Source organism: Mus pahari, chromosome 10, assembly GCF_900095145.1.
Source record: "Mus pahari chromosome 10, PAHARI_EIJ_v1.1, whole genome shotgun sequence".
NCBI classification, from domain to species: Eukaryota; Metazoa; Chordata; class Mammalia; order Rodentia; family Muridae; genus Mus; species Mus pahari.
In genome coordinates this window covers 50080234-50094418 of record NC_034599.1, presented here as the reverse complement: position 1 = coordinate 50094418, position 14185 = coordinate 50080234, and the positions used below count along the sequence as shown (strand labels likewise).

Here is a 14185-nt window from a genome sequence, read left to right as displayed (position 1 = left end):
GCCATTATTAAACATGCTATAACAACTTGTATTATGATCTTAGAAGGGACGGAAAATTATCAGGAAAAGGAAATAAATGGGAGTAAATTTTAGTATGATAAATTTTTTATCATATTACTGCTTAATATTTAATTTTTCTGCATAAGACCATGAGAAGGAAAAAGGAAAGTCTGGATCATCTCCTTACCGAACTGTTGTTCTTAGTATCTTCTAAGCGTTCCAGAACTGATGTCAGATTTGGGTCATCAGAGTCCACAAACCATATTGGTGAAGAAGATGGGTAAGATTCCTGTTATAGAGACAGCTGGGTGAGACATATTTACAAATAGACCAACCCAGAGATGCAACTAAAACCACACCACTAAGGGGCAGGTAATTATGATCCACATAAAGTTCATTAAAAGAAGAAAGGCGACATTGAAATTCATGTGGAGAGGGACCAAATTCTTCTGTGGAATTTAAAAATTAAAATTACTAAGTTTAACAATTTAATCTTGTTTACTCCATGTTATACAATCTGTAAGTTTAAAAGCAGACAATAATACTTTACCCGATGAGCAAAATGATTACTAAAACCAAAATTACCTAAGGGGAGGAAATATCAAGTACCACTGGAGGCTTGCAACAACATGTCTATCACGACCCAAATTTTCTAGCTTTTACCTTTTTTTTTCAGAGCTTTAAAATATGGAATCATGATAATCTCTCAAAGTCAAAATTAAAAAGAAAATCCCAACTTTAAAATTCAGCCCAGATTTTGAACAGTAGCTTTGCCTTTTAATAATGCTACATTTCTAACTAGGTACCTAGTCCTGAACTATAAAACTAATCCAAGGAACACATCTCCAAACCCTCACACATGCTAAACATTATGCACTTTTCCAAGACCCTCTACTCATCGTGTTCTGGCCTTCAATGTAAAATAATTATAGAAGCTTCTTCAAGGTTTTCTTTCTCCTTCACCTGTATAAAATTCACCACATTGAGCCAGGCTTGGGGGTGGCCACCTCAAAGGCTGGGTAGGAAGCCCGTGACCTTGAGGGATAGGACAGACACAAAGGCCCTATCTCAAAAAGTAAGCTGGAGAGATGGATTGGTGGTTAGGAACATGTACTGTTCTTCCAGAGAACCTGAGTTCACTTCACCACAGCACCATGTCAGCTGGCTCACAGCTCCCTGTAACTCCAGCTTTAGGGGATATGGCACCTCTAGGCCTGCACTCATTGTGTATAATAGCGCGTGCGCGCGAACACACACACACACACACACACACACACACAAATAATATCTAAAGGGGGGGCTAATCCATTTGTTTTTCCATCCCTTCTTAAACTGTAACAATGAATGTAGTTTATTTTTTTGTTTTATTTCTCTTTCTTTTTTTGAGATATGGTCTCACTATGTAGACTCAAATCTGCACATCCTCCTACCTCAGCCTCCTAAGTGCTAGGATTACTGTCTGGTTTCTGAATATAATTTCATAGAAAACAGACACATTAAATAAGATTACCTTCATTTGATGTTGCCTAATCATTTTCTTGATGGTGATAGTTTCTTCTACCTGTTTTGTTTTTGGGGATCTGAGGATCAAACATGAGGTAACAGGTACATGCTCTACCACTGAACTATATCAGAAATCCTTAAAGACTGCTTTTTAACTATAACAGGTGTTAGTAGCAGAGTGAACAGCAGCACAGGGCTACCACAATCCTTATTGAGATTTCACTTGCCATAGGGGTGGCCTTCTGAGTTAGTCTTTCTCCTAATATAGATGTTTACAACATTTATCTGAAGACATTTTCAATGGAGGTCTCAACACTCTACCAGGAAACCTCTAAATTGGGTCCAGTTAATTCTCATGTCTTGGTATCACACCCTTGTAAAAAAAAATCCCCTTCCTTGGACTAAGCCACTCATGTCTAAATGCAGAAAAAGTACCAACACCACTTCTAAAATCAAATTAGAAAAAAGTTAACATCTGTCTTGCAATTAATCTGGGTGAAGAAAATCAGCTGCCACCTATGGAGAGCTCTGCATGGCAAGAAGTTGAAAAAGAACTCCAAAAATTAAACCAAGGTTTTCAGATTAGGCCAACATCCTATGAGAAGGATCCTGCCAACAACTATGAGAGAGACCTTGGAGGCAGTTCTCTCCCTTTCCATCCTTCTGACCACTGTAGCCTCCACCAACACTTTCCTGCACTGGAAAGACCATAGGTCAAAGAAACCAAGGGAAGTAAGTGGTACACAGACTCTGATCCACAGAAACCAAGAGTAACATTTTTTCTTAAAGGTTCTAAATTTAGGAGGCTGAAGCCATGGCCCTTCTCTGACCTTGCAGGCATTACACACATGTGTGCACAGACATACATGTAGTCAAAACACCTATATACATAAGATAAATTAAGCAAAATAAGTTCTAAGTTTGTTATAGAGAAATACATCTATTGCCAGTCAAACATGATAGAATTACAATATCCTACCATACAAAGTACTACTGAGAAATGATACTAATAATATGTATCTTTTAAAACCACGAATGTGTTTGTTTTTTTTTTAAAGTGAATTAAGGAAGTGTTACATGCTCTTACTAACAGGCATTTGTTGTTGTTATTGTTGTTGTTCCTGTTTTGTTTTTAAAGATTTATTTATTATTATAAATAGGTACACTGTAGCTGTCTTCAGACGCACTAGAAGAGGACGTCGGATCTCATTATGGATGGTTGTGGGCCACCATGTGGTTGCTGGGAATTGAACTCAGAAGCTTCGGAAGAGCAGTCAGTGCTCTTACCCGTTGAGCCATCTCACCAGCCCAGTTGTTGTTCCTTTATTCTGATTTTTACTAGGAATCTGGGAAAAGATATCATTGGTAGATACTAGCTGATGAATATATTTAAGTAGTAGAAAACTGCACTACACAAATAGTTTTAAAGAACAATGTTCTTTAATGCCATATATAACCTCATTATATACATATATGGTGCATATATAACCCCACACACACATCATTAGAACTAACAGCACAAAAACTAAAAATTTTTAAAACATTTTACTAAATCTTAAGGAAAAACTACAGAGATTAGTGGTCAGTAGTGGTGTCCATGTACCTGTCCAACACTGGCTGGCTTATCTTTGTATTTCTTTCTTACTGGCTCCAAATCTCTTCACAGGCTAAAAGGTAAAGCAACTTCAGAATTAACCCCATTCTTAAATAAAGGCACTTAGTAGGGTATCTTCATCTTCACATTCTTCATCCTAGCTTAGGAACCTACTGTCTGGACTTTGCACTTGCTTTAGCTTTAAAAATAAAAAATAAAAACAGATCTAGAAGCTCATTGTACAGATTTGTGTTTATCTAGTAAATATCTGCATGAAGAAACATATGAGCTTAAAGTGGAATGAAATGCTTTGCCCCATGTTAAGAGAAATTTAGGGAAGGGAAATCAGTTCCCCTTGAGATCTGTATATAACTTAAATCCTGTACATGAAAAGGCAGGATAGGCAGCAAGTCTAAGCACTCATTTCAGTGTTTCTCAAAGGTCTTGCACCCCTCAGTACAAGAAGACTAAAATGTCAATGATCCTCTTCCTACTTAATTACTCTACTGGAAAGTGCTGCTACCTTCCCACAAATGAAGGTCTTAACAGTGGTCTGCTGGAATCTTGCCCTGCTAGTGTTTAAATGAACCAAGCTGTGAAAAATAAATCAGGTGTTCCTTCAGAATGCCAGGGATGGGCTGTCCCTTACACTGTACAAGCCTTTTTAATACTATGGTAATGGCGCAGGGAGCACACAGGAGCCATTGTAGCACACTTAAGAGTAGGCATGTGTGGCTCATCTGAAATGAAAAGACACGAACAGACACTTTTACTTGAAAGGATGATTGCAATGTTAATTCCAACTTGGATTTCTCGAAGATGTTTTCTCAAAAATAAGAGACAGAGTGTCATTTTCAAAACAAAAGTCAGTACATTTCACCAATAATAAAAGTCAAACTTTAGAGAAAACCATTCAAACTTTGAAAGACTTGTACCCACCAGTGTGAGCTTGTAGCTTCAGAAAGTATTCTGATGAGACTGGCAGTGAGATTGTATTTTGATGTTGGATAGTAAAACTTATCAATGTTTAGAAGATTTATCAACTAAATATTTTCCCAATGATCAATGCATGATGCTGTAATATCATGCAAGAAAAGGATCAAGTTTTTGTCAAGTTTCCCCCCACACACACACACACACTCACTCAAAAATATTCACAAGCTGGGAAACAGCTCAGTGGTAAGAACACTTGCCTACCATGCTTAAGGCCCTAGATTCAGTTCCCAACACTAAAAGACATGGAGAGCCCAATTATCTAAAGTGGCTATTGTTATTAAAATTATATTTTTCAACCAGATATCGAAGTTGGGTTTTGTTCACATTACTTCAATTAAAGCATCAAACAACTGGGCTGGAGGGATGACTCTGAGGTTAAGAACATAACTACTCTTGCAGAGGACCGGGGTTCAATTCCCTGAACCCACATGGTGGTTCATAACTATCTGTAACTCCAGTTCCAGCACATATAATAATACCCTCTCTTCTGGCCTCCACAGGCACCAGGCTATGCAAATGGTGCACAGACATACGTAAGAGACAAAACATACACATAAAATACATTTTAAATTATTCAGTTTTACAATCCATATACTATAAAAATGTTTTTTAAAAATATATTTTAAATACATATAATTAGTATATAATATATATTTAAGTATATATGTAAAAGTGCAGAAGCAAATGACAGAACAAGTATCAAAGAAACTTGCAGTATTAGTTATTAATGTTTTAAATATCTGTTTTAATTTTTAATGATAAATATCAAAGTTATAACTGATAAAAATGAAGTTTCCTTAGACCTGTGATATATTTAAGAGTTTAAATAAGTCCTGACTCCCAAAAATATTGAGAACTTTCCAACTTCTCTCCTGCCAAATCCCCTAGCCTTTCCTCCTGGGGAAAAAAACACCTCCTTTTCTCCATTCTCCATTAACCTACATGTTCCTTTGGGGCTGGTTTTGATACCTCCCTCCCTTGACGCCTGACCAAGAACTGTGATGAAACACCATGATCAAAAGCCACTTGGGAAGGAAGGGTTTATATGGATTACATATCCTGAGTTGTAGTCCACTGAAGGAAGCCAAGGCAGGAACTCAAACAGGACAAGAATCTGGGAGCAGGAGCTGATGCTGAGGATATGGAGGGGTGCTGCATATTGGTTTGCTCAGTCTGCTTCCTTATAGGACCAAGAGCCCAGGATGACAACACCTACAAAGAGCTGGGCCTTTCCCAGCCAATCACTAAGAAAATGCCCTACAGGCTTGCCTACAGCCCCATCTTATGTTTTCATTTGCTCAACTGAGGTTCCTTCTTTAGATGACTCTACCCTGTGTCAAGCTAACATGAAACTAGCCAGAACACATTCTAACCATTCCCAATAATGAGCTGTCAGGTGGGGGAAGTCACAAAGTCTTCTGACTGTCCTGTTGTGGTGGGACAGTTGGGGGTCACAGGTAAATTCTGTCTAGTGTGGAGTAATCAGCGTTCACCTTGACCCTGAGAGAACTCACGAGGTCAGAGGGCTGCAGATAACTCTACCTCCTGCCATTACTGTGGTGATGATGCTCATTCATTACCCAGTGCTAACATTTTACCCATCTGATAAAACTGGAAGCTGAAAGGAAAAGTTTCTATATAGTACAATATAATTTGTTCTACCTTCAGAAACCAAATCTGCAACAAGAATTAAAAGCAACCACCTGTAGGAAAACTTCATGGACATTTCCTATGTGCACTAGGATTCCATCTACTGATGCTCAGAGTGTTACTTAAAATAGAAAAAGAGACGCAACAGCCATCTGCATGGCCAACATTAGGAGACAGGACTCGCTAGATGGATTTATCATATCACAAAAGAGCAAACAACGAGCGATACAGATTCACAACACTGCTAAGTGAGAAGAATGTGACAAAACAATCCCATTTATCATTTTTCAAAATGATAGCCAGATGTGATGGCATATGTCTTTAACCACAAAATTTAAGAGGCAGAGGATGACTGTCAATTTAAGACTACCCTGGTCTACACAGAGTTCCAGTACTTCACAGAAAGATCCTATCCCCCCCCCCAAAAAAAAAGAAAAAAAAAAGTATAAAATAGAGGGGAATAATGATCAGAAAGATACTAATCCAAAATTTATAGTAGTGAGTAGTACAATTAGAGAGGTTGTGTTGTTTTGTTTTACTTCTCTGGTTTCTAAATTTCTCACAACAATGTTTTGTTTTCAATATTACAAAATACCTACCATCACACTACTGGAAAAAACTTTCAACACAAATTCTGCATCATGTTCTAAAAGTTGCTTAACTAGCTAAGGTAGAGAACAAATTACATCTATTCAGAACATTTTTCTAAATGAACTAAGGCAGATAAAATAATGGAATTGATCTGAATCAACTAGGCTGCAAATTCCCCTGGATGATTTCAGTAGTTCTGATTAGCCATTGTTTTTCATAATTATCTTTAGAAGCTATTAGAGACCACTATTACAAAAGCGTTGGGGAAGGGGCAAGCCTCGTTATGTTTCTCTTCTGTAATGTTCTATAGTTGGTATCTTAGTCAGGGTTTCTATTCCTGCACAAACATCATGACCAAGAAGCAAGTTGGGGAGGAAAGGGTTTATTCAGCTTACATTTCCATACTGCTATTGATCACCAAAGGATGCAGGACTGGAACTCAAGCAGGTCAGAAAGCAGGAGCTGATGCAGAGGCCATGGAGGGATGTATGTTCTTGACTGGCTTGCCTCCCCTGGCTTGCTCAGCCTGCTCTCTTATAGAACCCAAGACTACCAGCCCAGAGATGGTCCCACCCACAAGGGGCCTCTCCCCCTTGATCACTAATTGAGAAAATGCCCCACAGCTAGATCTCATGGGGGCATTTCCCCAACTAAAGCTCCTTTCTCTGTGATAACTCCAGCTGTGTCAAGTTGACACAAAACTAGCCAGTACAGTTGGCATTCCGTCTCTACCCCCTCCCTCAATTACCTGACACTTATCCAACACTACTCCTTGCCAGGTCTAAGTTTAACACTCCCACCCTGCAGACACCACCAAAAACTTACTATCATTCATAAAAAGGAAACCCAAGCCTCTTCATAATCCCATTTCTCTCAAGAAAGTGCATTAAAATGGAGATGGAGAAGGACAGATAACCACAAGGAATCTGACCCTGTATTATTAACTGGTCAAATAAATGAAAACAATGAGTCTTTCTGACCTGAAAGTACCATTTAGAAGCTTAACACAACAGCACTGATATTTCCAACAGCTTCTCCAGGAATTCAATTTGGAAAGGTAATCTGTCACGGAGAATAAGCTAAACAAAGATCCTTAGGCTCTGTGGTCATTTTGTTCATTATTTCCTTTGTACAACTTCAGATGAATGACTTTGTATCAGTATACAGACTAGAAAAACAAAACATGAAGTTAACAGTATTGCCTTATTTGCCATGAAAAGATGTTACAAAGCAGATAATTTATTTCCTTCCTTTGTAGCTGGGTCTTGCATACACTAGGCAAAGTGGAGTAGTAACACACTGAACTATCCAGCTCAGAGTGTTTCTAAAGTAAAGGTTATCACTTTCCCATTTGTACAGTATAGTACAATACTGTTGACAAGAAGCTTTCCAATACATCCCAGGGCAAAGGGGGACTGTTTTATGGAGAAACAATAAAAGAAATGATTTAAGATCCTAAATATTAAGTAATGCTTAAAGCTCTCCCTCCCAGATTCAGTGCTAATATTTGCTAATTTAGTAGCTTGTTGTTGGGGAAGGTGTTTTTAGTAATAAAGAATAGAAATTATCAAAACTAGCCTGACAATCATTCATTAAGAAATAATTTATGTATACAAGTAACAAAGAATAAAGTTTCAATTTAATACCAATTTATACTCCCTGTGGGAGTTTTGTTTTTTGTTTTAACTCTAAAACAGCAATTTAGTACCAAGAGTTTCCAGGTGTTCCTGGGCATGGGATAGAGAACACAGAGGGGAGACAGGAGGATCAGGAGTTTCATTTACAAAGCAAGTTCAGGGCCAGCCTGAACTATAATACATGAGACTCTCATAAAATAGGTAGGGGAGAACTCAGGGGGATGGACAGCTCAGTTAGTAAAGTTTGCAAAAAGCACAAGAGCCTGAATTTGAGTCTCAGAATGCTCAGAAAGCCAATGTAGCAGTACATTCATATAGTCCCAGTGCTGGGGAGACAGTGACTAGCCAGCTACCAAGGCCAATTATCTGGCCTTACAGTAGTGAAAATATTCTTTAAAAAAAAAAAAAAAAAAAAGGTAAAAGACCAGGAAGATGGCTCAGCAGGTAGAACTGTTTGTCATGCACGTCTAACCACCTGAGTTTAAACCTCCAAAACTCAAGTAAGCACACTATCTATATAATCCAAGCCCAGTATTCCTCTGGCAAAATGGGAGGTAGAAACAGGAGACTAGACCTAAAGCTGACCAACTACCTGGGTGTACCCACTGCAGCAGCAAAATGAGACCTTCCCTCAAAAAGGCAGAAGACAAGAATAGTGGAGATTGACCTCTGACCTATACACACACACCATGGCTGATGCCTAACCATAAGATGAACATGTACATACACCAACAAAACTAAATAAAAATTTCAAAAACACAAGGTACACAACTCCTAAGTATAAACACTCAAGGTAGGCCTCTGGTCTTCTTATATACACTTGTATGTGCACACACACACACACACACACACACACACACGAGAGACAGAGAGAAGGGAGAGAAAGAGAGAGAAGGGAAGAGAGAGAGAGAGAGAGAGAGAGAGAGAGAGAGAGAGAGAGAACGAACATGAGCAAAAGAAAAAGAACAAGGAAGGGATGGCTCAGACTATAAAGTGCTTACTACACAAGCCTGACAACCTGAGCTTGTTTTTCAGAATCCATGTTTAAAACAGAAAGAAAGCCAGGTATGGCGGCACACTCTGGTAAGCCAAGTACTGAGGAGGTAATGGCAGGCAGACGCCTGGGCCCACTGGCTAACCACCTAACCTAACTCATGAGCTACAGGCCAACGAAACACTCTTTCTCAAAGGAAAAAAGGTAAACCGCTCCTGACCATCTACTTTTTTCCTCTGAGAAAAAAAAAAAAGCTGACTTCTGACCTCTACCTGTACCCAAAAACACATATACCCATATGAACATGCGCGCGCTCTCTCTCTCTCTCTCTCTCTCTCTCTCTCTCTCTCTCTCTCTCTCTCTCTCTCTCTTAAAATTCCAACAAGTCTATAAAAGAAGGAATGGAGCTAGGCACATGGACTATAATCCCAGCACTCTGAGGATAGTCATGAAGTTTCAGGGCTAGCTTGGTCTGCAGAGTAAGCTCCAAGCCAATAGAGAGAGATCCTATCTCAACATCTCTTTACTCCCCCCAAAAAGGAGTAATGGAACTGCCAGCTTAAGTATTTTTAAATGACAAAAAAAAAAAAAAAAGCCACATATTAGCTCCCAAAATGGCCATACTGGTTATTAAAATAAGCTGCTTTGCTTTGGAGTGTGATTATAACAACTGGATGTTAGTGAAGACTGGCAACCAGGCTTGTTTATTGAAATTGAAAAAGCAATGTGTAAGTTTATATAACAGATAATCTTTCATGAGTCCACAGAAAACAAGAGATAAAGACTCTGTGAGCTTCATATTCGAGATTACAACAAATTTATAAAACAGGATGGAAAAAACCCAAACCAGCCCACTTTCCCTGGCCCAGAAAGGCAGACACTTATATGTTGTGGTTTTCATTCTGACACTAGTCTTCCTACAGATGTCCTATCAAATCTACAATGACCTTTTAAGCATCTCTTTACTGCCCATGATACTGTCTGAGAAATTCTTACCAGCTATCTTTCAAGGCAGAAAAATTTCCCTTCAAATATAACCACAATAGTGGCCATATAGTCAATAGAACAAGTATGAACCGAAAGAAAATACAAGGCACAAATTTATAATAATACAATATTCTGCCACCATTATAATTTGGAGAAAAGATAATCAGAATTATGAGTGAACATGGAAGGAGAAAAAAAAAGCAGAAATCATGAGAACTAAAAGGAAAAAGGGGGAATGTTATTATGAACTGCGCATGACCCAGAAAGTCTTAAGAGGCAATCAACCATGGAAAAGGCAGGCTGGTGCAGGGCAAAGGCGAGAGGCAGGAGCTCGTTCCCTGGAGGAAGAGCAGCTGATAAAGAAGGTTAGGAAGGAGAGTGAGCAGGGTCCTCAGAGGACTATTCAGAAACTGGTCCACAGCATGGTGCCATTCAGATGCTGCTTGGTAGCTTGGAAACCTGGGTACAGAGCGCTTAATAAACACTGCTGTGTGAAGAGGAAAAGTTTAAGAACGACTCAAGCCCACTACACTAATGACCTACAACTTTGTGCAAAATAACAGGTCACAAACCTAGTAGACCAGGCACTTGTATTTGAATTCCAACATTTTTCCCTTCTGAGCAAATTACACCTACAAAAGCAGGCCCTATACATTATCGAAACATATTTTAAAAGTATACCTTTTATACTCACATACTGAAATCTTTATAGAAAAAATTGTATGTCTAGACTACACTTCAAATTAATACAATAGGCCTATACAAGAAATAAGATTGGCCACAAGTTTATCATAGCTGAGCCTGGGTGCAGAATGTCTTCTCTGTCCAGCCCTGTATATTTGTAGTTTTCCACAATAAAGCTAACATACACGCCTAGAGAATCTGTCATTGTCTTCTCATAGTGTCTGGTCATAATCATTAGTAGGTCAACTGTGATAATGTCTACTAGCAGCACCATTTCACTAGTACACATAAGCGCATCCTTCACTCAGTTTATCAGTCTTTTCTTACTCCATTCCCATTGCCACTACCTAATCCACATCATCATTATCCTTTGTCTGACCTATTTGTCTCCAAAATGGTTCTCCATGGGATGCTGCTGGCACTTTAGGTCAGATAATTTTTTTGCCATGGCAGACTGCCTGAACATTATAAAACATTAGCATCCCCTGGTAGTAAATGCCAGCAGACGAACACCATCACCTAACACTCACGGGTACAACCAAAACCATACATTCATGCATTTTCTAATACCACACGGTAAAGAATGGGGAGTTCTGAAAGCAGACACTGTTTCTCACCTTACCAACATAAGGGTGTGGCTTCCCAGTCTACAAACTGAGTGTCCTGCCATTTAGATCAGTTGTTCCTTGTCTTCCCATACCTCCAAGTTCCACCTGAATAACCTCCAGTCTACTTGCCATCCTTTGCACTGACTACTACTTTCTGCCTTCCGTATTTGGAAAATCTTCACCAGCCTACAAGCCTGGACTTTTCATCTTAGCACTAACTGTCCACTCCTACGAAATCAACCTTCTGAAGAGTCAGTATTTCATCTGGGTGGAGTTTCCTCTATCTGGAACACCCTCTCTTATGCCAGCCTTCCAAATTTGTACTCACCCGTTCAACTACTCAAAGCTGTCTCAGGGGCACACCTTCAGTTCCTGTCTTAGGGCTTCTATTGCTTTGATAAAACATCATGACTGAAAGCAAACTGGGAAAGGGCTTGGGGGATGGGGGAAGAGTAACTTCAGCTTCCAACTCTCAGGTCACAACTCCATCACTGAGGTAAGTCAGGGCAAGGCTCAAAGCAGGAACTGAAGCACAAGTCAGGGGGTGGGGCACTTCTTAGGGTTTTTTGGGGTTTTTTTGTTTTTGTTTTTTTAAATCTTGTTTTGTTGTTGTTTTCCAAGTCAGGATTTCTCTGTGTAGCTCTGGCTGTCCTGGAACTCACTCTGTAGGCCAGGCTGGCCTCACAGACCCTCCTGCCTCTGGCCCCTCTGCCCCCTCTGCCCTCTGCAGCCTCTGGCCTCTGCCCCCTCTGCCTCTGCAGTGCTGATTAAAAGCCCATGCCCACCACAGAACCAACTACCCAGGGGTACACCACCACAATTGGCTGAGCCCTTCCTCAATCATTAACGAAGAAAATGCCCCATAAGCTGGCCTGCAGGCCAATCTCGAGGTGGTATTTTTCTCAATTGAGGTTCCCTCTCTTATTACTTGTCAAGTTGACAGAAAACTAGTCAACACAGTTCCCTACTCAAAATTAGATGTCCCCATAGCATCAAAGTAGTTGTCACAGCTATTTAAAATTCTCCAAGAAGTCTGAGTTCTCTGTATAGGCACTGGTCTGCCAAGTTCTCCAACACTAGTACTCACAACAGCTTAACAAGATATTCAGAAAGTGAATTCTCTCCTCACTAAAGCACTCTGCTGCAGTTTTTTTCTTTTGCCAGATATAGCAGTACCTAATAGTACTAACACTACCCACCTTCTCCAATAGAGTTTGAGAACTATCATAAAGTTAAGGCCTTAGAAATTCCCACCACATTTGGGGTTATCTATTGGCTGTCTTAACAGAAGGAATCTTAGCCATATAAAAACTACCACCTTAACTCCAGTTGTAATAAGGTGTATTCTGCACATGAGATCAATTCCACGATGAACAGCCAGCCTCATAATACACTTCCATGGGGGGGGGGGGGAAGAGTCCACTTACAATCTGATATTTTACCAACTGAATGTTTCTAATGAGAAAAGTAACTTTCCACGTGTTTCTCCAGCCTTCCAATCCCACTTGATCTTCCCGGGTAATAAACTGCGAAGCATCTCCTTTCCCCTCCTGGTAAGGTCCAGGCTTCCGCACAGGGCACAGGTGGGTCAGCTTGCACACTCACCACACCACCTGCCGCGTGGAAGGTTCCATGAGCTTTTCCAAAACACGTTAAGCGCAAAGCCAGGTCAGGGCTAAACGATGGTTCACACCATCCCCCGGGGTTGCGTCCTAAACTTTTTCCTTAAATACGTAGGCTTTCAGTGTTCGTCTGTCCTCGGAGACCAAAACACAAACGAGAACTGGTTGAACAAGCAAGGACGAGGGTTTTGAAACCTGAAGGGAAAACGAGTCGCTAAAACAAATACTCGAGAGCCTTTCCACCTGAGCGGCTGACAGGAGCCCACGGACGAGCCGCGGTCCCCAGAGCAGGCCGGCTACGGGCGGCCATGGCGACCTCGGGGCCCGACGGGGGCCGCGAGGGGCCAACAGAGCAAAGCCGGCCCGCGCCGTGCTGCGACGCGCCTCTCCACCTCCTCCGACCTGGCAGCCCGAGCTCCGGGCCGGGCCCAGGGCCCAGCCGCCAAGTGGTCGCACCCGGGACGCCGGGGGTCTCCCGGGCGGGCGCCCTTTGTCCCGGGACTGCGGCGCCCCGGTCCGCCCCCGCCCGGCCCCGAGGGGCTACGACCCGGCGCCTCACCGTGATGTTGCAGTGGAGTGTGAGCGGCGGCGGCGGCGAAAGCGAGCTGCCCGGCGGTGGCACCAGGAACTGGCAGTGCAGCTCGTCCAGCTTCCAGCTGACGATGCGGAATCGCTCGTGGTTCTTGTCGAAGATGGACGCCAGGAACTTCAGCTCGGCCTTGAGCCCTGACACGGACATCTTCCCCTCATCTCCGGCGGGAGGGGTGAGGAAAGGGAGCCGGGGCCGGGAGCCGCCGTCACGGCCGCGACCGCCCCGCGGGGCCGGCCCGGGCCGCGCTCTCGCGGCTCCGCCTCTCCCCGCCGCCGCGACCCGCGTCCGAGCGCGGCTGGAAAAATGGCGAGGAGCGCGAGGCCTCGGCGGGCGAGCGTGCGGGCGGGCGTGCGAGCGAGCGTGCGGGAGCCGGGCCGGCTGCTGCCTTTGTAACCGACTCCACCCGCAGGAGGCGGTGGCCCCGCGGCTTAAAAGGGCAACAGCGACGCCGCTCCCACCGCCGCCTGGGAGAGGGCTGCCCCCGCCCCGGCGCGCGCCCGCGAGCTCCGCGCGCGTTCCCGACCGCCCCCTCCTCTCATGACCCAGCCCCCTTCCGCCCCGCGCCGGGGCTCCGCGCCCAGCACCCGCCGCTCGCCCGGAGGATTTGGGCCGGCGGCACCGCACGAGGATGGACCTGAGCCCACCCCTGCGCGCCTCTGCGCTGCGCCGGGGCCTCTGGCCAGACACGTGCGCGGCCTATCGCGCCGGCCACGTCGGCTCCGGTAGG

At 42.7% G+C, this 14185-nt stretch overlaps 1 protein-coding gene across 4 annotated transcripts in view; it reads right to left on the bottom strand.

Moving 5' to 3' along the window:
• The window catches only part of Ube2q2 (ubiquitin conjugating enzyme E2 Q2), a 55202-nt gene extending 41280 nt beyond the window's left edge, over nt 1-13922 (bottom strand). The window contains exons 1-2 of one of the 4 annotated variants that reach the window (XM_021206896.2): nt 13426-13922; nt 188-289 (exon numbers count right to left, since the gene is read on the bottom strand). In XM_021206896.2, coding sequence (XP_021062555.1) covers nt 188-289; nt 13426-13605 — 282 coding nt within the window. In that variant the 5' untranslated portion in view covers nt 13606-13922. Of the gene's footprint in view, nt 1-187; nt 290-12671; nt 12811-12849; nt 13002-13425 lie in introns of those variants that run through there. The other 3 variants (XM_021206894.2, XM_021206897.2, XM_029543394.1) reach the window with 3 other exon arrangements.
• Nucleotides 13923-14185: the final 263 nt, after the last annotated feature.